Source organism: Amphiprion ocellaris, chromosome 11 (assembly GCF_022539595.1).
Source record: "Amphiprion ocellaris isolate individual 3 ecotype Okinawa chromosome 11, ASM2253959v1, whole genome shotgun sequence".
Lineage (NCBI taxonomy): Eukaryota > Metazoa > Chordata > Actinopteri > Pomacentridae > Amphiprion > Amphiprion ocellaris.
The window spans coordinates 328724-356125 of NC_072776.1; the positions used below are offsets into that span (position 1 = coordinate 328724).

General features: G+C 40.8%; 1 protein-coding gene across 4 annotated transcripts; it reads right to left on the reverse strand.

Moving 5' to 3' along the window:
• Positions 1-26965, reverse strand: ildr2 (immunoglobulin-like domain containing receptor 2). Of its 4 annotated transcripts, none has more exons than XM_055015380.1 (10): positions 26808-26965; positions 20729-21058; positions 19597-19716; positions 15175-15231; positions 13595-13741; positions 13350-13511; positions 11158-11205; positions 8108-8303; positions 2349-3000; positions 1-605 (listed from the first exon to the last, which is right to left on the reverse strand). In XM_055015380.1, the coding sequence occupies exons 1-10, from the start codon at positions 26845-26847 to the stop codon at positions 570-572; spliced, it is 1788 nt and encodes a 595-aa protein (XP_054871355.1). In that variant the 5' UTR covers positions 26848-26965; the 3' UTR covers positions 1-569. The 4 variants fall into 4 exon arrangements, with proteins under 4 accessions (XP_054871355.1, XP_054871353.1, XP_054871354.1 ...); XM_055015378.1 differs by having other exon boundaries at positions 11158-11271; XM_055015379.1 differs by lacking the exon at positions 15175-15231 and having other exon boundaries at positions 11158-11271.
• Positions 26966-27402: the final 437 nt, after the last annotated feature.

Below are 27402 nucleotides of genomic sequence, written 5' to 3' on the forward strand. Positions count from 1 at the left end.
TTCAGTCGAGTTTTCTTTATTCAAAAAGTAATTAAGCAGTGCAATTACAGTCTGCAGAACAGATTCAAGGTGCAGCATTTTTATACAGTACACAATGAACAACAGACAGATGCAAAAAAACACACAACGTGATCCTGAGTTGCAGAGTACTGAGGGAGGATATGCAGACTGGAGGCAGCTGAGTGATACACAAACTATTCTGAGCTTGGCAAATAGTAATAATAATACTAATTAAAAAAAGCATCTTGGCACAGGTGAGAGACCAGTCACACAACTCAACAAATTCAACAACTAGAGCACCCGCAACACACAACAGTCTGTAAAGTATACATGTACAAATACACAAATATAGTTCATGCATGAATAAAATGCAGAAACTGTCAGAAATGACTGCTCATGCTGCTCTGTGCACGTTCATTTTCAGTCCGCTACAGCTGTTTGTCGGTGGCGTTATTTCAGTGGGATGAGCCAGGCTTCATGATTCTGATGGAGGAACTGTTAGCTTCTCCTGCGTAGCTGCAGGACGGTTTTAGTGAGCGGACTGGCGGTGCTGAGGGCTGGAAGTATTGTCACACTATGAGAGTGTCTCTGCTCAGTGCAGTGCTCTGTTAGGAAAACACACCGAGAGCCACAAGTTAGAGACGTCACAGTGATGCTCATGCGCTGTTAGTGCAGCCTGATGGATGAACTCTACTATGAATGACAGAAATCATGCAGCTGAAGTTAGTATTTGGATATTTAACGAGCTGGTGAGCGTTTAAAACACTGAGGGTTGCAAGCGAAGCCATGTTATACATACAAGCAATTTCCTTTCTTTAAAAGTAAAAAAATAATGCTACTGCTACATATAAAAATCAAAGATTCAGTGTTCAGACCATCAATCTGATTCACACAAGGCACAAGAGACAAACACATTATGTACAAAATACTGTAAGACATGTTCAGATATGAAAAGACAGAGTTTATTCTGTTTTTCTTATTGTCAACAAATCCGGGACCAAATCCAGCGCTAATGCTTCATCCGCCCTGCTCAGCCCAACCCACTGCTTCCTACTGAACACAGTTAACCTCAGTTACACGTCTGTCCACTTGGTGGCACCAGAACAAACTGTAAACACTGATGTTGACCATGTTCAATCCAGCTTTATTGATACAGCAACAGTTGACAACATGCGCTATCTAAGGACACTTCATAAACGACAGTCAAGACCTTCCACCAACAAATCCAGCTATTCCCTTTGAGCAAGCACTTTGGTGACACCGGGAAGAAAAGATTTAACAGGAATAAACCTCCAGTAGAAGCAGGTTCAGAGACAGTGGCTGTCTATCTCCACTGAACTCCCCTGAAAAGACCTTAGTATTCATCTGGAGTTGTGTTTCTGACCACCCAACCAATCAAAGCCCAACAGTCATGCTCTTTTTAACACTATTTTTAGCAGTAAATTAATACACATTGGGAGTGCTACAGATAATTCATGGCAGCAGGATGGTGTATGTGGTACAGCATCACATCAACTTAAAGTTTATTAACCTCTGAACCATGAAACCAGCCAGCAGGTTGGAGAGGAATGTCATCTTTAAACAACTGCCAAATTTAGACCATAAATAAGAGCAAGAAGCTGTAAAAACACGGAGAACTGTCAGATTTTCAACTTTCAAATGGTCACTGAACTACTCATTATGCAAAACATGAAAAAGGAACCAAATCTAAGCTTAAAATGGTGTTAATTAATGAAACCATTTTACTCTGCATGTTTTATTTGAAATGTTGATGAAAAACAAACCATTTGCTTGAATCAGATTCTGTAGAAAACAAGAAGTATGCTCAGCTCATCCTCAGGTCATCCTTGCATTTATTAGTGACTCGGGTACTAAAAAAAAAAAATCACTTCTACTTTAGTTTTTTTTCTTTGGTTATGATTTATGACATTATATCCTGCATCATACTAAACAGACAACATGTTTGAGTTCTCTCCACTTTTATCCACTATTGTGCAGTTTCCATCGTGGTGTTTAATACTGTCGTGAAAAATGAGCCCACAGTGAGTAAAAATGTGACAGAAACAAATAAAAGCCCAGAAACTGCGGTTCAGAAATTCAAACTACATATTTCCCACTACATGTGACTCTTTGTTTGTTTTATAGTGTTTTAGTAGTTATCCTCCACAGAGAAGAGTGTTCAGTGATCAGTTCAGTGCTGCTTTTGGAGCTCTCATAGTATTTGCTGACAATAAGAAAAATAAAGGATGTGGCCACACTTATCCTGTGAGTATTTACAGGATTCAGAAGCAGTTTTCCTGAGGAGCAGAGGAGGAAGGAAGTCCTTGTTCCTGCTACAAGTAACTCACCAGGTTTCGGCTCCTGTCTCTGTCCTCTCGGGGCCCCGGCAGTGTCTGGGACGTCCCCAGGTGGGGCCGGGTGTAGGAGAAGGGCCTGGAGGCTGCTTCACTGCTCCGGTATCTGTCTGATCGGGGAGGATCTGCGGTGCGGTACCGGTCCACGGTCAAGTCGTTCCTGCGGTACCGCTCGGCCTCCCGCTCAGAGTACGGAGGTAGAGGGTCCTCGTCTTCTGGACGGTTGCTGGGCGACCGGCTGTAGTAGCTGTCCTTTCCCCTGGAGCTGCCCTTAGAGGGAGTGTCGCTGTCCTCGTCCAGCCTCCCAGCGCCGCCCCGGCCCCTCGCCTTGCTATCCAGGACGCTGCTGAGGAAGGCATCGTCGTAGCCTCTGCTCTGAGGCGGTCCAGAAGGCCGATCGCTGTCCCACGTGTCCCTTCTCTTCTGAGGCAACGGTGAGGGGCTGCGGCGACCCCAGCCGTCGTCCTCGTCCCGGTACAAACGCCTGGGAGGGCTGTAGTCCCGCTCATAGGGCCGGCCCGGAGGCTCGGCCCGACGACCCCGAGAGCCGTAAGAGCGAGCAAACTCCTCCAGCTCGTCCAGGGAGCCGGTTCGCCCTCTTCGGCTCAACGTCTTTCTCCGCAGGTGCTCTGAGCGAGGGTTCCACCTGCAGCAGGACGGACAAACACAACTCACACATGTTCATAACAGAGTACAGAAACGTGGAGATTGTTCATGTTAGTCCTGGAATTCTCAGTGTTTTCTCCTCTTTTATTCATACTAGTGGCATCTTTCAAAGGAGGTCAGTGTCAGTCCTGATTTAAACTTCTCAACCAGGATGGATTGTCATGGAATGCTGTACAAACCCAGATGATAAATCCTGATCTTTTAGTTTAGTGGTTCCCAACCTGGGGTCCGCGCCCCCCCAGCGGGGGCACCAGAGATCTGAGGAGGGGCAAAGTTTTGTCTGCTCTGAGGCTGTGATGTTATAAAAAACAGATATTTACATTCTGGATAAAATCAGAGTAACAGACTCGCTGTGTCATCACAAGTCTACTTATAAAACATTTTAAAAACACATTTATTTGGTCTTTCTTCAGGTTGGCTCTAGTTAATCTAGATTCATTAGTTTGTGTTACAGTTAGAAAATTACTGATGGAAACGGTGTCTGAAAAACGCAAAACGGGTGAAGATTCATCAGTACCTAAAAACTCCGGCTATATTCGAGAGTTACCTTAAATTTGGTTTTATTAAAGGACAAGACAGAATTATGTTATTTGTAGTGAAATGCTCGCAAATGACAGCATGAAACCAGCGAATTACGGCGACGTCAGGAAATAAAACACAGTTCGGTAAAGTCGGAAAGACGTTCACAAATTCGGACTTCCGGCATCAATAACATTAAATATACGTTGTCTAAACATAAACGATGCCTCTTTTCCATCGTTGTAAGGTAGACAATATGCTACAAGCCCAGTTTAATCAAAAGTAGCTGCAGAAATAACATTGGTGTCTATGAGCAGCCGGCTGTGTGACGAGTGAACAGTGACCGTCTGCAAAATGCAAAACCGCTGCAAACAGCGAAGAGACACAAATATTCAACAAATTTACTGCAGCCAGCAACTGACTCCTGCTGCTCATACTACAACTCTTGGTTTGATATTAAATATTTTTCTCATAATTGTAAGGAATTTTTTTATTTTAAAAAAAAAAAAAAAAAATCAATCACTTAACTCTTATGCATTGTAGTGTCAACAAATTTACTGCAGCCACAAACTCTCTCCTCCTCGTCATAGTACAACTCTTGGTTTGATATAAAATATTATTATTTTTTAAAAATAATTTTAGGGACAATTCTACTAGTAATACAATTCAATAACTTCCCTCATATGTTTTGTGCTGGGGGGGTATGCAGCTTACAGGGGGGGCTCCAAGCCAAACAGGTTGGGAACCACTGTTTATGAGGATACTTTTCTCTGATGTCAACCTCAGGTCAAAAGTGTCTGGAACTAGTGCTAGAAACGCAGCAGATGAGTGTTAAAACCCTTCCACCCACGTCGACCTGATAGCACAAACAGCATTAGTCTGGGAGGGTCGAGCCGGTCTCACCACCTCCAGACCACATCCTGGGCAGGTCAGAGGTTTGTGATTGGAGAATGCTGGTAGACATGGACCAAAAGCTCTGTTTCCACCTGAGATCACATCCACCAACCTGTGACCAGACCTGCTGCTATGATCAGCTTAGCTTACATCTACATCATGGAGCTCACAGTGTCCTGGGAGAGCTCAGTAGAGGAGGTCTATGAGCGCGAGAAGCTGAGATATATGGAGCCGATGCAGAACAGCGAGGCTGGAAGGTGAGGGTCCGACCAGTAGAAGTAGGCTGCAGAGGATTCGTAGCCACCTGGACATCCAGGCTTCTCCAGGAGATGGGAAAAAACAAAAGGTGTGGACCTGGGACTCACTGCTGAACCCTCTGGAGGTGTCATGGGCCGATCAGTGAAACACTGAGGAAGGAGGACGTCCACTGGATAACCTGGAGGATGTCCTCACCCACTGGACCATCTCACAGAGTCTGAGGGTCTCAGGTATCATCATCTAGTCCTACACAGCAGGTCAGTTTGTTTCATATTTTATGTCTAAATGCCTGCTGATTAATGATACTCTCCTCAGCTCTCCTTTGTGTTTAGTGCGAATTAGCAAAAGTTAGCATCCTAACGAACCAAAGCTTAAATCTTTTTATTATTAGAATCCTGAGTGCATTTCAACCACAGCGTTCAGCTCCAACATCCACTTTCTCCAAGTACTGATGCTAGCTTAGCTGCAGATTCTTTGGCTTGTCTAAGTCGGTTTGCAAATGAATTTTTACTACTTAAAGAGACAGAAGTTGGATGTTTAAACCATTCATCCATAATAGAAGTCAACATATCTGCTTGCTGTTTTAAACACAGTTGTACTTGCAGCAGATGATGTTCATGTGGCTCAGGTTGGTGGTAGATGTGTCTAAAAAGCTCCATCACACTACATCAAATCCTCCTAAACAGCAACAGCTGTATAAATTAAAGGTTTCAATCATTTACCAGGCAAAAATCCCAACATTTCACCATTCCAGCCATTCAGCAGATAACATTTGGAGCTTTTCCTTGTCCTAAAAACAGTCAGCTTATCAGGTTTATGTTTTTTTATTGTTTTATATTCCTTTTTGCTTTGTACCCCTTTTCAGTTATTTCCTGTTTTACTCAGAAATCGCCTTTCCTCGTGTGTTGGTTGTGTTTTTACTTCTGCTCTGTCTCCTGAATCACCCGTCTCCTGAATCACCCGTCTCCTGAATCACCTCTCTCCTGACTCACCTGTCTCCTGAATCACCCGTCTCCTGAATCACCCGTCTCCTGAATCACCCGTCTCCTGACTCACCCGTCTCCTGAATCACCTCTCTCCTGACTCACCTCTCTCCTGACTCACCTGTCTCCTGAATCACCTGTCTCCTGAATCACCCGTCTCCTGACTCACCCGTCTCCTGAATCACCTCTCTCCTGACTCACCTCTCTCCTGACTCACCTGTCTCCTGAATCACCTGTCTCCTGAATCACCCGTCTCCTGACTCACCCGTCTCCTGAATCACCTCTCTCCTGACTCACCTGTCTCCTGAATCACCCGTCTCCTGACTCACCCGTCTCCTGAATCACCTCTCTCCTGACTCACCCGTCTCCTGAATCACCTCTCTCCTGACTCACCTGTCTCCTGAATCACCTGTCTCCTGACTCACCCGTCTCCTGACTCACCTCTCTCCTGACTCACCCGTCTCCTGACTCACCTGTCTCCTGAATCACCCGTCTCCTGACTCACCCGTCTCCTGAATCACCTCTCTCCTGACTCACCTGTCTCCTGAATCACCCGTCTCCTGAATCACCCGTCTCCTGAATCACCCGTCTCCTGAATCACCCGTCTCCTGACTCACCCGTCTCCTGAATCACCCGTCTCCTTACTCACCCGTCTCCTGACTCACCCGTCTCCTGAATCACCCGTCTCCTGACTCACCCGTCTCCTGACTCACCCGTCTCCTGAATCACCCGTCTCCTGACTCACCCGTCTCCTGACTCACCCGTCTCCTGAATCACCTCTCTCCTGACTCACCCGTCTCCTGACTCACCCGTCTCCTGACTCACCCGTCTCCTGAATCACCCGTCTCCTGAATCACCCGTCTCCTGACTCACCCGTCTCCTGACTCACCCGTCTCCTGAATCACCCGTCTCCTGACTCACCCGTCTCCTGACTCACCCGTCTCCTGACTCACCCGTCTCCTGAATCACCCGTCTCCTGACTCACCCGTCTCCTGAATCACCTCTCTCCTGACTCACCCGTCTCCTGACTCACCCGTCTCCTGAATCACCCGTCTCCTGAATCACCCGTCTCCTGACTCACCCGTCTCCTGACTCACCCGTCTCCTGAATCACCTCTCTCCTGACTCACCCGTCTCCTGACTCACCCGTCTCCTGAATCACCCGTCTCCTGAATCACCCGTCTCCTGACTCACCCGTCTCCTGAATCACCTCTCTCCTGACTCACCTGTCTCCTGAATCACCCGTCTCCTGAATCACCCGTCTCCTGAATCACCCGTCTCCTGACTCACCCGTCTCCTGAATCACCCGTCTCCTGAATCACCCGTCTCCTGACTCACCCGTCTCCTGACTCACCCGTCTCCTGACTCACCCGTCTCCTGAATCACCCGTCTCCTGAATCACCCGTCTCCTGACTCACCCGTCTCCTGACTCACCCGTCTCCTGACTCACCCGTCTCCTGAATCACCCGTCTCCTGACTCACCCGTCTCCTGACTCACCCGTCTCCTGAATCACCTCTCTCCTGACTCACCCGTCTCCTGACTCACCCGTCTCCTGAATCACCCGTCTCCTGACTCACCCGTCTCCTGACTCACCCGTCTCCTGACTCACCCGTCTCCTGAATCACCCGTCTCCTGACTCACCCGTCTCCTGACTCACCCGTCTCCTGAAACACCCGTCTCCTGACTCACCCGTCTCCTGACTCACCCGTCTCCTGACTCACCCGTCTCCTGAATCACCTCTCTCCTGACTCACCCGTCTCCTGACTCACCCGTCTCCTGACTCACCCGTCTCCTGAATCACCCGTCTCCTGAATCACCTGTCTCCACTTCCCAGGTAGTCCTCAGTGTATAGACAGTCTTTGTTTCTGTGATGTTTACCTGCCTGTTTTTTTGATTACATTCTTCACCTCTGGAGTTATTTTTTGTCCTTCATTGCCAGCAGCTCTCTGTTTATTCACATCTGCTCATGGTTTCTTGATTAAACTTTTGTCTTTTCTTCTCATATCTGCCTGCCAGTTGTGCTTCTGTACTTGGTTTCTGCCTAAACACCCACAGCTGAATGTGTACAAAATGAGCAATATGAAGACGTCACCTTGGGCTCTGAGAAATCAAGTTTTTTGGCATTAAAGCTGCATTAGGCACAAATCTAGAACACTTCAACCCCCATCTGTTTAATCCATTTGCTATCTAACCCTGCCTGTACTTAGAAAGGCTGCAGACTGACTGTGTGAATTTTGGCACCAGACTTTAATTTAACTTGACATTCTTGTCAAAAAGTGCATCATTGTTCGCCGCTGCCTGTTGCTAGTAATGTTCTGGTAACTACTGCTAATTCCAGCTGCACGGACGCACACACACACACACACACACACACACACAAAAAAAACAACATAACATTTTCTACAGAGTAATTGACACAGCGAACCACATTACCTGCGGTCCAGCTCATCGTCTGACGGGTTTCCTTGGTCTCGTCGGAGTCTTCTGCTCTGAGCAGGTGCAGCTGCTCTCAGCTGGTCGTCCAGGTCGGCGATGGGCGGCAGCGCCTTCATCTGGACCGTCTGGTAGGTGTGTCTGAAATCTGTGTTCCCTCCGTCATGAAGAGAGCTCAGCTCTGATAAGCTGCTGGCTGTTGGGACAGACAAGTCACTGAAGGACATGTGCTTTTTAAAAGTATGAGTACACCTGTGAGGTGATTTACACATCAGTCCTCAGGTGTGTTTTCTGAAACCATGCACAGAATAACTGCAGACATGACAACATTTCACAGGAGCAAGGTGGTGTCTGCTGGAGGTAATATGAGTGTTTGGAGGTGTAGATAATGATCATCACCTGCATTCTAGTTTCAGGTGTATAATCACTGATGGCAGCAGATTACTGAGGACAGTTCAACCTACTGTCACATCCCATCTAACAACAGGTCTGGGGAGAATCTTTATCTTTGCAGGGAAACTTAAGAAAACCAATTACTTATAAGAAGATTACTATAACTAAGGCCTTCTCTGTGTTGCTGAAGCTTGATAGAACTGTTTCTTTATAATATTAAACATAAGAATTCTAGTTTATTGTAATGTCACCTATATACACTCTGGTACTGTAAACACTCACTACATTAGTATTAGTCCTCCAGATACTAACCAACACATTCCTTCTGTTTGAGTTCCCACCTGTTAGAAGAATATTTTTTGAAAAACACTGATGTCTCTGGACAGTGCATTAGCCTGTAATATTGTGACCAGTGATGATGTAAAACTGCCTCAGCTACAACTTTTACTGATAAATACACTCTGCAAGAGCTGCAGTCATCCCTTACTGGTGACCTTCTCATTCTGGTTTCCATCTAAAGGATAAACTGAATCAACTTAAGGGTCCTGATAACATTTCATCCATAAATAGGATCCTACCAGAACAGTTGGTAGGTTTAAATATTCAGTTTGAAATAAAATTTGTGAGCATTTGTGAAATATCTTAGCTTTGCCTAAACTATTCTTGAATTCAGCATCTTTACATTATATTTAAAATGGATATAAAAAAAAGGAAATGTTTCCTTTTAATTGCTTTTCTGTTTTATGTCAATCTGTTTCTCTTTGACATGAAGGAGTCTTTTACAGTAATTTCTTGTCAAAAAACAGCCTAATTAAATTGATCCCGATTCGCAACGGGGAAAAATGCTCCAGGAGTGTGATTACTTTTTGTAGGCACTGTACATTAGTGATGGTAGTCATTATTACAACATACAATTATAAATGTATGTATGTTTAACCCTCGTGTCGTCCTGAGGGTCAAAATTGACCCGTTTCGAAGTTTGAAAATGTGGAAAAAAAAATTTAATTTCACACTGAAACTTCTGATGTCCACATTTTCAACATTTTTGGGAAATCTTTGAACACTTTTTGGTGGAAAAAAAGAAATGTTAAAAATGTTTCTTAAAAACATTCACATAAAAATCAACCAAAATCCAACGAATTTCGCTGGATTTTGGTTGATTTTTTTGTGAATGTTCTTAAAGAGAATATTAGAAGTTTTACTGATATATATGGAATCACTTTAGATATTTTTAGGATTTTTTGGAAGATTTTTACTCATTTTTGGAAAATATTGACAGGAATTTTCTTGCCAAATTTGGGGGATTTTTGTAAAATAAAACTTTTAAGGGAAACTTTTAAGGAATTATTGGAATTTTCTTCCTGAAGGTTTTGCAAATTTTCATAAATTTGGGGAATGTTTTGCTGAATTTTTGGATTATTTTCAGACAAGGCAAGAATATGTTTTGGTGACCATAAATGAAGACAACAGGAGGGTTAATGACTCACAGTAACAATAAGAAGGAGTGGGGCTGACTGACACAGCCTGAACAGATGGCTAAAAAATTAAAGTTTCCATGGAATTTGTTGACACTGACAAATATCCCTCCTTATCTAGTACCTAGTGCTTGTTTCTGATAAACTGGCAGACATTAAGGTGTAACTACTGCTGCGATTTTAAGTCCCTACGGCCCACACTATAATTATCCTTCTGACAGAACACATGATGATATGTACAGTAGGTAGAGGGAGATTATAAAATGCTACCATGTGCTATTAGTGTGAATGCTGTGGCTTCAATACTGCATCTCTCAGTGAACTAGGAAGTCGTGAACAGCGAGCAGAGAAGGTTTAAGGAAATGTTTTCATGGTTTTTGCATCAAAAAGATAAAGCAGTTCAAATTTAAAGATCTACAATAACAACTGACTCTGTTGATTTCCCAGAAAACCTATGAAATGAAATACACCACGAGAGAGGATTTCACCCAAGTTGCTGACCCCACAGGTTAACATAAATGTTAAGAAATGAATTTAACCCTCCTGTTGTTCTCATTTACGGGCACCAAAAATATTATTTCCTTGTCTGAAAAAAATCCCTCCCCAAAAAACAGCAAAAAATTCCCCAAATTTCTGAAAATTTACAAAACCTTCAGGAAGAAAATTCCAATAATTCCTTAAAAGTTTCCCTTAAAAGTTTTTTTTTTTTTTTTTTTAAATCCCCCAAATTTGGCAAGAAAATTCTTGTAAATATTTTCAAAAAATGAGAAAAATCTTGCAAAAAAATCCTAAAAATATCTGAAGTGCTTCCATATATATCAGTAAAACTTCTAATATTTTCTTTAAGAACATTCACAAACAATTTTTTTGATGATTTTTTTTGTGAATGTTCTTAAGAAACATTTTTAACATTTCTTTTTTTTTTTCACCAAAAAATGTTCAAAGATTTCCCAAAATGTTGAAAATGTGGACATCAGAAGTTTCACTGTGACAATATATTTTTTCCCACATTTTCAAACTTTAAAACTGGTCAATTTGACCTGCAGGACGACACGAAGGTTAAGGATTAGATGGAGGCCAGTTAACAAACCATGCACATAACAGACAAACACAAACACACACACTTAGACACACACACACACACGCGCACACACACACGCGCTCCTCATCTACACAGCTTACGTTTGAGTGCAGCCATCTTGTGGGATGGAAACTGAGCCAGCTCCTTCTCTATGAAGTACAGAACTTTCATTGAGTCCTGGTCTGGACTGGCTTTCAGCCGATAACCACTGCGCACTGTGGATGTGGACACACACCCATACACACACCCATGGACGCAACGACACGCACACACAGATACACACAACCATGGACCATGCAACGACACACACTGATACACTTGAGTGTGTGATGCACAAACATGAGGAACAAAAATGAACACACGTTAAGTGTAGCTTAAATTCACAGACATGCATGAGGCTGATGGAGTTCTGTCATGTTTAGAGCAGACAGGCAGGATGAGAGATGGGAAATGAAATGGTGCTTAGTAAAGTCAGTGTTTTAGACAGAGAAAGAAGATGAACCTACAGAGAATCTAAAGCTCACCTCAGTTCACACATCCGTCTGCACACTGTTGTCTGGATTCTCTCTTACCGCTCTAAAGGCGGCGCTTTCAGCTGAAGTATGGCGTTGTGAATTGTATGGTTACTTGTCCTCATTATTGCTAATTTACCAGCAATATTTCTTTATTTTACATTCAGATTTTTTGGGGTTTTCTTCTGAATCTTTCCTTCTCTCTCAATAGCCCTTGCTGTTTTGCACATGTGGTCTGTTGAAGCTGAAAATGGTCTCAGATAAACTGCTGTTTTCAAAATGTCCTGTGGTTCACACATTAAGTCTCTGCACTCAGGCTGGTTCTGAACTCTCATAAAACTTTAACTTTTAGGTTTGTGCTCTCCAACTCAGATCTGAACTTAAACAAAAGATCGCTGGCTGAAAGTCATTAACCATTACAGAACACTTTATCACATCAATACCAGGAAAAACAACCAAACAACTCAATCTAGAGCTGCTCATTTGGCAGCTTGGATTTGAACAGTAACATTTCCACAGCTTTTTGTGCTTTCCAACATGGACTTGGATGAAATCGAGCAGTGAATCAGGTCACTACAATAAGTAGCTAAAACACTAAAACTATAAATACATAAATATGAACACTGGTGGATGTTGTCAATCCAAAAGTCCTACAAGAAACCAAGTGAAGCAAGTATAATGGGCCTTGGAGGTTTTGCAAGGAGACTAATGATTTGCTTGAGGAACGTCATAGCTGGTATTCTATTGGTTGGGGAACTTTGACAGGGTTGTCTCATACAGATTGGAGGGTAAGGTCACAAATCTGAGAGTAGAAGTTTCACAAGTGCACAGAAGCAGTTTCAGTAGTAGATTCCCTCAAACTGACGCACAGGACTGTATACCTGAGTGCAGATGAGCAGTTTAAAGCAGCTTTGTACCTGACCAGGGGAAAACATTACAAAGTCTGAGTGTACAAAGGAGAAAGAATTGTCTCATATTGAAAGACCATGCTCTTGATTAAAGATAAGAAAATAACTCCATACTGAAGAAGGAAGCTGTGTGCAAATATAGAGCTCTAACTATCTAATATACACCACTGGTTCAGTGACAAACGGCAAACAACAGTAAATATTTCACTTAACCCTCCTGTTGTCTTCATTTACAGGCACCAAAAATTATTGTTTTCTTGTCTGAAAAAAAATCCAAAAAATCAGAAAAAAAATTCCACAAATTTCTGAAAATTTGCAAAACCTTCAGGAAGAAAATACCCATAATTCCTTAAAAATTTCCCTTAAAAGTTTTATTTAAAAGAAAAAAAAAATCCCCCAAATTTGGCAAGAAAATTATTGTGAATATTTTCAAAAAATGAGTAAAAATCTTGAAAAACATCCTAAAAATATCTAAAGTGATTTCATATATATCAGTAAAACTTTTAATATTTTCTTTAAGAACATTCACACACAAAAAAAAAATCAACCACAATCCAGTAAAATTCGCTGGATTTTGGTTGATTTTTATGTGAATGTTCTTAAGAAACATTTTTAGCATTTCTTTTTTCCACCAAAAAATGTTCAAAGATTTCCCAAAAATGTTGAAAATGTGGACGTCAGAAGTTTGACTGTGAAAATATTTTTTTTCTCCACATTTTCAAACTTTAAAACGGGTGGATTTTCACCCACAGGACGACATGAGCGTTAAAAGCAGGTGGTGACCAAAAGTAAAGCTATTCAGTTTTGTTTTCACTGCTCCAAGTGGTCAAAAATCAATTATTAAAGACTAAAATCTATAATGTTGACACTCACCTCCAGCCAGGTTATTCTCCACGGAGGGGATCGAGGAGATCTTTGGGTCCAGGTGGGATGAAGGAGCAAGAGGAACCACAGTCGGAACACCAGGAATGTAGTAGGGATACACCGGAACCTGAGCCGGCTGTGCACTCTTCGCCATCTTCCCCGCCTCATACACTGCAGAAGTTACCAACAAACTGGTGCTCGGATGAAAAAACACACGCAATAAAGAAAGCAGTGTGTTATTTAGCGTTACTCACAGTGTCGTGGACAGCAGCATGTGTCCGGACAGCAGCAGCAGCGAACGTAGCAGCAGCAGGAGTGAGGACAACACTGGCACCAGCAGATCCCCAACAACAGCAGCAACAAGATGCTGCCCAGGACTACAGATCCCACAAACGCCCATTCTGGTGCACAGACACACACACACACGAAGACAGAAAGCAAAATATCGCATGCTCTGTTCAAAAATACATCCCCAAAAAGACACGCAGAAGCATTACACTGAATTTAAAGGAGAAGTTAAACCACTGGAGGCCAGGAATAACAGGTTTTCACACAATCTTATTTTTAACCCTCCTGTTGTCCTCATTTACAGGCACCAAAAAATATTGTTTCCTTGTCTGAAAAAAATCCCCCAAAAAAATCAGCAAAAAAATTCCCCAAATTTGTGAAAATTTGCAAAACCTTCAGGAAGAAAATTCCAATAGTTCCTTAAAAGTTTTTTTAAAAATCCCCCAAATTTGGCAAGAAAATTCTTGTAAATATTTTCAAAAAATGATTAAAAATCTTCCAAAAAAAATCCTAAAAATATCTAAAGTGATTCCATATATATCAGTAAAGCTTCTAATATTTTCTTTAAGAACATTCACATAAAAATCAATCAAAATCCAGAGAAATTCGTTGGATTTTGGTTGATTTTTTTGTGAATGTTCTTAAGAAACATTTTTAACATTTCTTTTTTTCCACCAAAAAATGTTCAGATTTCCCAAAAATGTTGAAAATGTGGACATCAGAAGTTTCACTGTGAAAATATATATTTTTTCAAACTTTAAAACGGGTCAATTTTGACCTGCAGAACAACACGAGGGTTAAAGGGTTTTTACAAGTACAATTAAATTTTAATGGTTATAATGACTATTCCTATTAATGATAACGTCCCTAAAAAAATTCAGACCAGGAAAAAAAACTTGTGAAACCAAGTGAAAAAGTTGCTTTCTCTACTGTTTGATTGGAACTTCATTTTGTGTTTCTACATCTCAGCAATTCCAATGTTATCACAGCTGATAGAAATACCATCCAAAAGCTGCACCAAAGTTGTAATAAACTGCAAATCTTCTTCACAAACCATGCAGATAATCCTGAATCTGCTCCAACGACGCATCCAGAGACAACAGAACTCTAAAACAGGAAACTTCATCGGATCTCACAGGAACTATGAGCAACTCTTATCCGTGATCACATCCAGACACGAACAACACATTTCCTCAGGGTACGTCAAGAAGCGAAATCCTTCTCAAAACCCTTTCACAAAGGCAACACATATCCCCTGTGGAATTTAAATCATGACCAGAGGTAAAGGATAAGAACCACAAGTGTGTGAATTCTGCATTATGTGGCTTCTGAGTGCATTCCTATTCACGCTAGGTTAGATGCTACAAGACTTTTTCTGTTAATTTTACCGATTCTGAAAGTAACAAACATCAGAAGAAATTTCAGTGTCGACATGCATTCATTAAAGTAGATTTGTTAGTCAAAGAGACTTTTGACTGGACAGTAGGAGAGAGCATTAGGAGGCATTAGAGAAGCTGGAAAATGCAGGGCAGTGAGACAACAGTACCTGGCATAATCTCCACATCAAACTCAGGTAGTAGATCGTCCCGCTCACCTGTCCGGCCTGCAGAGAGAGGGAGAGCACAGGTGAAGGGCGGCAGAGGGAGCAGAAGCAGGAGTCAAAGGGTCAGCAAATTAGCAAACATGGTAGCAGAGCGGCGATTAATGGACATGCACCGTTTGAAAAACCAAAGCAGCCTTTTGTACAATCAGCGTGAGCAACCTTACAGTAAATCTGCCATGTCTGAGGACAGTTTTGCCACACTCACCCTTCAGCATCTCAACAACTATTCAGTCGATTGCCATGAAATTTAGTGCACGCATTCATGGTGCCCAGAGGATGAATCTTAGTGGGTTTGGAGTTCCATTAACTTTTCATCTTGTGCCACCATGAGCTCAAAGTTTTCACTTATTTAGTAAAGAAATCTTGCTCACATTTCATGGATTAGCACAAACTAAGGCCCGGAGATTCATGTTTCCCAGATGATACATCCTAAAGGATTAATGGATACCTGTGGTTTTTAGTGAAATGTTGTGACAATACTGGATGGATTGTGATGAAATTTTCTCATGTCCTTAGAGCACACATTCGTGGTCCCCAGAGGATTCATCTTAGTTAATTTGGAGCTCCACTACCACTTCATTTTCTGATACCATGAGCTCAAAGTTTTCATTTATTTAGTAAAGAAATCTTGCTCACATTTGATGGGTTGGCACAAACTTGAATCCAGACATTCATGGTTCCCAGATGACGCATCCTAATAACTTAAAATTTCAACTGGCAACACCATGAGAATGTTATCTATTGTTTTTAGTAAATGTCTTGACAAATGTTGTACCGGTTGAACTGAAATTTTTTGAAGTCCCTAACTAATGCAAAATGTAAATTCTCTAATGCACTAATTTAAGATAAGATGGTCAACATTATACTCGCTAACTGCCAGCTACTCAGTGTTTAGCACCAAGCACACCTGTAGACTGCAAAAGCTAATGCTATGGAGTTTCTTTGTTGTGTTTTCAAATTTGTTAACCTACAAATGTAAACATAAATATAAGGAAAATAAAGTTCAAGAGCCGTTGCTGTGTTTGTGATGTGGTGCACACCAAAGTGTCTCTCTGGTAGTGATAAAGCTGCACACAAGTGAATGAATGCACATGCTGTTTTCAGACACACAATCACACACAACAATGGAAATGTGCCAAGAGAAACAGGGTGAAAAGCCAAACGGGGGAACTTTGGAAACTAGGTCATAACAAAACAATTCCAGGGCACCAATCTACCATGAGAGCTCATCAAAAAAAAAGGTCACACCATTTGTGAAACAATGCATCTTTATGCAAGATAAAGAGGCCAAAAATAATATAGAGGGCAGTTAGAAAACCGTAACATACAGAAAAGAATAGGGACTGTCTGCAACAGGTGTGCTGAGACACAACCGCAGGTGTTCATGCTTCTTAGTGTGTGCTTATTATGATGTCTGAAAGGACTGTGATTACAGTAAAGAGCTGCCTGATGTGTCTGACTACATGCAATGACTAAACACCCACAACCAGGCTGCTGAGTAAGCGGTTACTATGGAGGGAGAAAAAACGTGGTCTGCTGCCTCGTCAACATACCATGTGAAACACCGAGTAACCTGAGAGGAGGGCAGCAGGAAGGTCGAGGAGAGAAATGAAGCAGCACAGGAGAAGATTTTGCAAGAGAAAAGGGAGTTAGTGTGAAAGAGAAATGAATCAAAACTCAAATTCATCCAGAGATTAAGGAGGTACTGAGTAAAAGAACATCCCAACTTTTGATGCGTGTAGCAACAGTTAGATTTTTTTGGAGAATTAGCTTATTTGCTCTCCGGCTGAGGGTCAGATGAAATGATTTATACCGCTCTCATGTTTGTACAGGAAATATCAAACTAATCTCTGATGCAGCAAACTTCAAAATAGACAGTAAGAGTTGAGTTTATAGAAAATATTACTTTTGAAGAGTACAATGAGATGCCGCTGTCACATGTCTGTACAAGAAACTTGAAGGTAAAACCAGCAACCTGTTAGTCTAGCTTAGCATCAATACAAATCTGCAACCAGCACCTCTAAATCTCACTAATGACCGTGTTTTATGTTGTTGTTTAATCCAGAAGTGTGGCACATAACCTCTTGCAAAGGTACAAAATGTTAAATTTAAACTTTGTTTGTACAGATAGAAAGCCACCGTGTTACCTAGCTGTTTCCTGCTTCCAGTGTTTATGCTAACTGAAGCTAACAGCTTACGTTTTCTGCCTGTTTCCTCACATTTAGGCCTATGTTTCCTCACATTTAGGCCTATGTTTCCTCACATTTAGGTCTATGTTTCATCACATTTGGGCCTATGTTTCCTCACATTTAGGTCTATGTTTCCTCACATTTAGGCCTATGTTTCCTCACATTTAGGTCTATGTTTCATCACATTTGGGCCTATGTTTCCTCACATTTAGGTCTATGTTTCCTCACATTTAGGCCTATGTTTCCTCACATTTAGGCCTATGTTTCCTCACATTTGGGCCTATGTTTCCTCACATTTAGGCCTATGTTTCCTCACATTTAGGCCTATGTTTCCTCACATTTGGGCCTATGTTTCCTCACATTTAGGTCTATGTTTCCTCACATTTAGGCCTATGTTTCCTCACATTTAGGTCTATGTTTCCTCACATTTAGGCCTATGTTTCCTCACATTTAGGCCTATGTTTCCTCACATTTGGGCCTATGTTTCCTCACATTTAGGTCTATGTTTCCTCACATTTAGGCCTATGTTTCCTCACATTTAGGCCTATGTTTCCTCACATTTAGGCCTATGTTTCCTCACATTTGGGCCTATGTTTCCTCACATTTGGGCCTATGTTTCCTCACATTTAGACCTATGTTTCCTCACATTTAGACCTATGTTTCCTCACATTTAGGTCTATGTTTCCTCACATTTAGGTCTATGTTTCCTCACATTTAGGCCTATGTTTCCTCAGATTTTCTACTTATTTTTTTCTTATGTTTTCCACCCATATAGGCTTACATTTTTTAAAATGATTTTTGCGCCTGTTTTCTGCTTCTGTTTTCTTATGTTTTGCTTACATTTTTACTATATTGTAAGTGTTATGATAATGGTTTAACCCTTTGTTAGTTTTTCTTTCTCACTCCCGTTTCCAAAAACAGCAGGTTAACAACAAAAAGAGAAATCAACATAATTTGTGATTTATTTTTAATAGGTTAAACAAATAAGCCAAACAAGACATATGAGGCTTTAGAGATGCTGGTATGCAGTATCCACTAATGCCACCATGCTAGCTGTTCCCCTTATATCTAGTCCAATCCTTATGCTAAGCTAATGCTAACTAGCTGCTGCTTTCAGCTTTGTATTTACCTCTCACACACAAAAGGGTATCAATCGTCCTATCATACTCTTTGCAAGTAAGCAAATAAAGCGTATTTTCCACAACAAACAATTAATTTAATTTTAAGGTTTGCTTGAGGAAACTTTAAGAAGCCAATCTGACAAAAAAAGTAGTTTTACACACTTTCCAACTTCTTAGTTGCAATGTAGAAAAGGTACCAATTCTACTGCCTAAACTCCAACCAGTCCTGCTATTATCACAAGTTTAAGCCCCCGTCTTCTCTCCTGTGAGCCGATTCTAATCAGATTAGCACTCAGGAGAGGAGGGCTGTATTACTAATTATTATTAATGAGCCGACCTTACATGCAGTCCAACTTAAAGTAAGAAAGACATTTGGAGTAACTCTCAGATTACATTTATGCATCTCTCCTTCATGTCTACACCAGCGACCCTTAACGAGCTGCTGTCTCATCTGAAAAGGCACGTTGCCACGGTAACAGCTTAAGGAGCTGGTTGGACTACGACTGTCCACAGTTTCTCTCGCTGCACGGACACAGCAGCTACATCAGAGGTACAGTAGATGAGGACTCTCTGACCTTTAGCACTGAAATATTAGCAGTTCAGTGCAGGTTTAGAAGCTCCGTATAATCATTAATCAGCAACACACACTCCCCTACGAACAAACAGAACACACACACACACATTGCAGACTGTTGTGCAGCTGAATATATCATCCCATTAAGTCTATCATCCCACAGACATGGTGTCTAGCTGACTTGAGATGTAGCAGAGCAGCCAAGTCCACGTCAGCCCTCTAAAAGTGCATGCCTGGCTGAACAATAGAGTCTGTCATGGAGGATCAGGGCCGTGTAAAGAGGCCGACAGCGTCTGGCCGTCTCCATGGAAGCTGCTGTATGGGCACTCTGGAATGCAGCGTAATAAAGAGACCAGTTCTCAAACCTTGATTAGCATCATATGGCAAAAAAAACTTCACTGAGCTCATAACACAAAGAAATTAACCTAGAAATAACACAAACCGTAACCAGTTTGTTAGCAGAAATGAAGTGCAGGCCTACCGAGCACCAGTAGCTCCAGCTGGGCCTCATTCTTCCCCTCCAGATCGTCTGCAATGACAACTTTACAGAAGTAGACTCCACTGTCGCCCCACTGCAGCTCCCCGATACGCAGGTCTGCTTCTGCAGAGACCACAAACAAGGTCACACTTGGCAGCACATTAAGGGGTGAGAGGTCAGATGGTGCATAATGTTCAGACAGCAGGAGAGGGTTTAGATGCTGCGGTTGTAAATTCAAATTGATCCATTTATAACATTTGCACAGAACAAATGCTAAAAAAAAAATAAAGCTTTCTCATAATCAATGAAACACAATTTATTCATCCCTTGTACAGGTCTCATGTGCTGCCTAATAGTTAGTTTGCAGTTTCTTGATCTTTGTGGGAAATCTTTAGTTGTGACCTTTATTTTGTAAACACTTTAAAATAAACTTTGAATTAAATTTATACCAGGTTGTCACTACATAATGCAGTTTGTCCTAATCTGTGAATACAGCATCATATTTGATGATTATTTCATTGTTTGGTCTATAAAATTTCAGAAAATTAGTCGGGACGTGTTTGAAGTGCTAACTGTCTGATCGACAGTTCAAACACAAGGATCTTTAATTCAGTCGGTGTGTTTATATGCATTAAAGTGGTTTCACAGGGAAACCAGGTTATGGAGCATAAATAAGATAAAAGCAGTCGATCTTCCATGCATGAAGAATACATCAAATATTAACAGACTATCAGTAAAAAGTGATTACATGACTAATCCTTTGAAAGTAGCTTTAGAAAGGCAGATATAAATCTAAATGTTTGTACGTGAATAAAAAGAAAAACTCCTATAAACCTCAAGTGGTAGTCGCCATGGATGAATTTATCACAGCAGCCTTGTTTATTTCTCTATTTAAGGACAGCAGGAAGTCACTGTGGACACATTTGGATAGAAGATGTGTGTTTTGTCCTGATAAGGCTTCAGGTCTGAAAGGAGTCCACAGATGAATGGAACGAGGGCAGGAGGCTGTGATCATGTGGTGCTAAGGTATTGTCAGACTAAAGAGGTGTATATATGGAGAGCAGTCAGCTCTCATACATTCGTGATTCTCAAACAGCTGAGTTTTTCTAAGAGTGGATGAGACTGAGAACTTTACTGTTTACGATGGCGATGTCTCTGCCTTTGTAGTGCTCGGCCAGAGTCATGGACTGTCCCTGCGCCGACGCCACGATCCGAACCGTGCGGCTGCTGTCGGAGCACTCCAGGTGGGACGTAGCTCCCAGCTCGGAGGCCTTGTAGCCCAGGGTCTCGGGCAGGGTGAAGGACTCCCTGGTGCGGTCCCTGCAGTACGACTTGTACCACCACTGCACCACCGGCGTCTGGGTGGAGCCCGTCTGGTACTGGCACGGCAGGACGACGGACTGGAAGAGCATCGCAAACCGCTGCTTCTCCCGCACTGTGACGTGCACGCCATTGCACACACACACTGACACACACACACACACACACACACACACACACACACACAGAGAGAGAGAGAGAGAGAGGGTGGGAATGAGTGCTTCTGCTGATGTTTATGGGAGTGAAAGTGAAATTTCAGACTCATAAAAGTCTCACTCCTGAACATTTAACCCTCATGTCGTCCTGCTGGTCAAAATTGACCCGTTTTAAAGTTTGAAAATGTGGGAAAAGAAAACAATATTTTCAAAGTGAAACTTCTGATGTCCACATTTTCAACATTTTTGGGAAATCTTTGGACATTTTTTGGTGGAAAAAAGAAACGCTAAAATGTTTCTTAAGAACATTTACATAAAAATCAACTAAAATCCAGCAAATTTCGCTGGATTTTGGTTGATTTTTATGTGAATGTTCTTAAAGAAAATATCTGAAGTTTTACTGATATATATGGAATCACTTTAGTTATTTTTAGGATTTTTTTTGGAAGATTTTTACTCATTTTTTGGAAAATATTTACAAGAATTTTCTTGCCAAATTTGGGGGATTTTTTTTTTTTAATAAAACTTTTAAGGGAAACTTTTAAGGAATTATTGGAATTTTCTTCCTGAAGGTTTTGCAAATTTTCTGAAATTTGGGGAATTTTTGGATTTTTTTCAGACAAGAAAACAATATTTTTTGGTGCCCATAAATGAGGACAACAGGAGGGTTAATATACCTCTGTTTTTTCCTACTTTGTACTTTAATTCAGATAAATATTCCACTCTTGTATTCTTCACTGCATTTATCTCACAGCTGCAGCTACTTTAGAGATCCAGATGTTATAGCTATGATTATCCAGTATTTTGATCTATTTTCTCAGTAATCAATGTATTATTTTGTCGATGAAAACAGTAAAAGTTGTTTGTATTAATTTCTCTCAGCTGAAGATGCTTGTTTTATCAGGCTTTCAGTCCATAAACCCACAGATATTTGGCTTAGTGCAATGCATGACAAGGAAAAACAAACTGGAACATCTGATGAGCTGAAACCAGTGAACGTTGGGCCTTTTTAGTTGAAAAATATTAAAACAATAAATCGGTTATCAAAAGAAGCAATTACTTTTCAGTCAACTGACTAATCGGTGAATCATTTTGTCAATAAAATAGCAGAAAATTCTTTTAGACCAGCAGCATATAAACCTGCACATATTCAGTTTAGTGTTACATGTGATCAGGATAGACAGCTAATTCCTATATTATCATTTGAACGTTGGGCATTTTCTTGAAAATTAGCAAAAATAATGAGTTAGTTGACCCAATCGAACAAACATCCAAGCTCAGAACAATTGTATTATTACAGATTAATCTTCACAAATGTATATAAGGTAATGAAACTTAACTCCAGAACTGAAATACTTAAATGTTAGCATTCAAGAACAATCATCAAATAATACAAATGTACTGTTAAAGAGGCTAAATGTTTTAAGCCACTGAGAGCCTCCAACCGGGAACCATAAAAACGGAACTGACGCGCTTAATAACCGAACTAACGGATGAAAGTCCAACTTGTTTTAACTTGCCTTGAACACAGTGTCTTTATTGGTTTCCCAGAAAACTCCAAACTGCACAGATTCCCGTTCACAAGTTGCCGTTCGGCGTACAGCATTCCGCGGTCAAAAACGGATTTGTCCCTTCCGGCTCGAAACCCTGCCTAGTCACAAAGGTTCCTACCTTATATAGGTAAACTGGACAATCAATTAATTACGAGTGAAACCCACTGACACCAATATAATTACAGAGCAATTTCAAATCCGCTCCTACACGTACTGATATAACACTTGGAGGAACCATTTACCTTTTTGTTGTCAGGCTTCGACTGCAGGACTAGAATCTGAATTAGCTCACTTTTACTCTGCACTATTGATGCTTTTATTTTAGTAAACCTTCTTCTTCCTCTATTGCCAAGCTGCCAGGTTTTTAGCTAAAAACAGTCACAGTAAAGCCCGCTTTCAAGCTGTTAATTCAATTTGGTCATCATTTTGGAAGCATTCATTTTGTTACTGAGGAATAATAGTGGGTTATACCAGTATTTAGTCTTCTCTGTGAGATATAAATGGCTGAGTTTTACCTAAAAGAAATTAACAACTGAGCAAAGATGAAAGTAGTTTAACCCTCCTGTTGTCCTCATATATGGGCACCAAAAAAATATTGTTTCCTTGTCTGAAAAAAAATACAAAAATTCAGCAAAGAAATTCCACAAATTTCTGAAAATTTGCAAAACCTTCAGGAAGAAAATTCCAATAATTCCTTAAAATTTCCCTTAAAACTTTTATTAAAAAATACAATTATAAATCCCCCAAATTTGGCAAGAAAATTCTTGTATATATTTTCAAAAAATTAGTAAAAATCTTCAAAAAAAATCCTCTAAATATCTAAAAATACCAGCAAAACTTCTAATATTTTCTTTCAAAACATTCACAAAAAAATCAACCAAAATCCAGCGAAATTTGCTGGACTTTGGTTGATTTTTATGTGAATGTTCTTCAGAAGCTTTTTTTTCCCACCAAAAAAATTTCAAAAATTTCCCAAAAATGTTGAAAATGTGGACATCAGAAGTTTCACTGTGAAAATATATATTTTAAATCACATTTTAAAACTTTAAAACGGACTAATTTGACCTGCAGGACGACACGAGGGTTAAGGCCAGGAAAATGATGCAATTCTAATGTTATGACTAAAGAAACAGCTGCATCTCCTCCTTATCTGCAGATGATTCACTGTGATTCTGCTCTTCTGAGAAACAGTCATTAGCATTCTGTCAGAAGCAGAGATTAGGAGTGAGGGGCTCCTTTGCTGCTCAGTGCTGGGGATCAGGAGGGTAAATTCCAGGGTGTGTGGGGGGCTGCGGGTTGAAGGGGATGGAACTGGTCATGCTGGCTCTAGGTGGGGCAGGAACTCGCTCTAAACATTCCCCAGAAGACAGGAAATCCAAACAAAAGCACGTTCAGCGGCCTGCCTCTCCTTAGGACCAGTCAGAGCAGCACACATCCTGCAGTCCACACATTTATCTAAAATGGACAATTTTCCTTGTTTTCTTCTCAGACGAGATCAAGTTTGCTTCCTTCCAGGCCACAGTGGTAACTCAGATTCACTACGTCTGTCACCGCTAATCAATTTGAACCTTCAGAAAAGAGTGAAAAACCCCCATCACAGTCGTCCACGGTGACGCTTTCAGATGTTCGTGTTTGGAACACAGTCCCAAACTCAGACAAAAGCAGAGAATAGTTGACATTTTTGTCGAGCAGAACTTGATAACCAAAAACTGTGATAAATAATTAATCATCTCTACAAAAATGCCACTAATTCACTGCGTACAGCCTCTAAAATGCCAACATCTGATGATGTTTTAGCCTTCTCTGGATCAACACGAACATCTTTTGGTTAGTTGACCAGAAAAAGCCACATGTAGACCAGATAGAAGGAACTCCAAATGCTGATTTAATGCATTACATTACATTATAGGTGATAAAAATGTTGTCCAGGAATGTCCCAAAAAGCTAATTATATGCCTGAGTAAATTTCCAGAGCATGCAGTATAAAAAACCTGAGATGTCCACAAAGCTGTGCATTAAAGTAGCACATAATTTAGATGTTTATATTATGATACACATTTTTTACTATTTGTTGATGTTTTATAGACCAAATGACTGATTCAAATTTGCAATTTTGCTTGTAAAATCCTTTAAATTTGATTTGATTCATTATTTTGGCCAAAGTTTCAGGTTGGATTGTCCATTATTTGACATTTGTCCCTTAAATATGAAAGCATTCCAGTCAGTGGAGGAATTTAACCAGATGTTGTCTCCATTATGAGGAGCATTTTTCTGTATTTTATAATAGTTTATGAACCAAATGATTCGTTTCAATTTGCAAAACTTATAACTGATATTATTTTGCTTGAAAATGCTTCAGAATTTGATTTGATTCATCATTTAGGCCCAAGTTTCAAGCTTGATCTTTCACTATTCATGAGATCCACGACTTTAATGTTAATCCAATACAGTCAGTAGAGTAATTTAAGTAAGTAACTGAGATGTTGTCTAAACTACAACGGACATTTTTCACTACTTGAGAATGTTTTATAAACCAAATCATTTATTTTCATTTGTTAAACTGATAAAAACAGTTGCAGCCCGACATTTTTGCTTGAAAAATGCTTCAAAATATGGTTTTATTCATCATCTTGGTCGAAGTTTCCAGCTGGATTGTTAATTATTATTTAGATTTGACCCTTCAGGACTAAACCAGCCACTCGGTGAAGCATCATCCGGTTTCTTCTTCCTCTGATACACTTGAACAGGAGGAGGGGAGACCAAGCTCCTAAAATTCGTCCCAGAGAAGAGCTTTGGTCTTCCCTTTGTGTCTGTCTTCATGGACCGGTCCATTGTTAGGCTTCCCTCCCCTCATGTCCCACTGGAGGAGCTCAGAGGGGGAGGAGGTCACGGACTCCCAGCCAATGGGAGGATCTGTCCCAGTCCAGCTGGATGCGAATGGACCAATTCACTGCTAGAGATTTAAACCAAACCGTTACTCCAAAGAGCTCCATGGATGCCATTAGTTGGAGGTGAGAAGCAAACACAGGGAGTGGTGAATGAAGTGGTGAATGCTCCTCCTGTTGACTGGTACTGTAGGTAAATGAGCAGCTTCCAGACAGTCACCTGCTTTCACACCAACGGCCTCATTTCAGGCTGCAGATTCTCCATTAAAGCAGCATGTGGATATAAATACAGTCCAGGTGGAAGCTCTGCTGCTGCTGCTGCTGCTGGACACAAGAAGGTTTCCTGAACAGACTTTTCCTCTGAAGCTTCACATTTCCTGCCTTTACTTTGCCCTGCATTCCTTCACATTGACTCATTAGTCCAACAGAAGCAGCAGAGGCCTGAATATAGTGTCTGGATCTGATAAAGGATTTCAAAAAACACCCACAAAGTTGAGTTCAGTGAGCATTTTTAAGAGACAATGAACAATCAGGTACATTTCTAGCCTGGTTGGGACCTGATGTGTACTAGTTGTATCTCTGTAGATATAAAATCATAATAAATATAACATATAAGCACACGGGGCTTATATTTGTTATGATTTTATATCTACAGAGATACAACTAGTACACTTCAATGACTTGTTTGCCAATTATATTCTTGATTAATTTGGCCAAAAATAGCAGAAAAATGGTGCAAATTTCTACAGTGATCTACTTAAATCTCTTGTTTTCTTTTCCTGACAATCTAAAACTCATAGAAATACACTTTACTATTAGAAATGACAAAAACAAACACATTTTTCTTCCATTTGAAGAGCTAAAAGCTGGTAATAGTTGTCTTTTTTTGCTTAAAAATGGCTAAAACTCAACACTCACAGCATAATAGCCTCCAACACAGCACTCCAAAACGGAAAACAAGGCTGTAATTACAAATATATAACCTCCTGAGGACCATTATTATCCAAATACACCGTTAGATCGAAACATTATTGAGTCCCAGACACTAAATCCCACATGGATTAAGCCACCTGGACTGTCCCATGAAGCTTTAATGTGTTATTAATTTGTCAAAATGGGGTAAACCATTATTATAAAGGAGAATGTATTTGATTTGATTGCCGGAAAATGAGCTATAAATCAGAAAGAAGCAGTTTCCTGAGTCCGGGGCAGCCTGGAGGAGCGTTCCATGGATCAACCTGTTGCGCTGTTGTCGTAAAATCAGCGCCTTTTAGCATCAAATCAAAGCAAATACGACTCACCCGAAGCTCCCAGTAAAACAAGCAGCCGGTGGAAGTTCATTCTATAGTCCGTTTTCAGAGGAAAGTGCAGTTATTCCGCATGTTAGTCATGTCGCGGTGCGCAGACTGCGGCTGCTGCAAACCGGACTCCGCTGCGTCTAACGGGACTGTACCACTTTATGGAGAGGTGAGGCTCCACGCACAAAACACACTCTATGCACACTACACACTCTACACACTCTACACACACTCTTTTACGCACTGTTTAGTCTCATTTTTCACTGAAATATTAAGTCCAATCTATAACTGAGGGACTATTGAAGTCCATGGGATAAATCTGCATACATTTTTATTAAAAGTAAAAAAAACTAATGTTTTTATGTTCATTATGATCATGTCTTTACAGATTCCATCATTATTTATCATGGAAACAATCATTTATTAATAAAAAAATGACTGGATATCACTAAAATGTCAACTAAATAACTGTCTAAATTTAATACCAACCACCTTCTAATTAAAACACCTCTCCAGGAAGTGTGTTAATTCCAGATCACATGACCTGCTCCACATGATGTCATTTCCTCCTGAAGAAAAGACTGGCCAGACTCCAAGG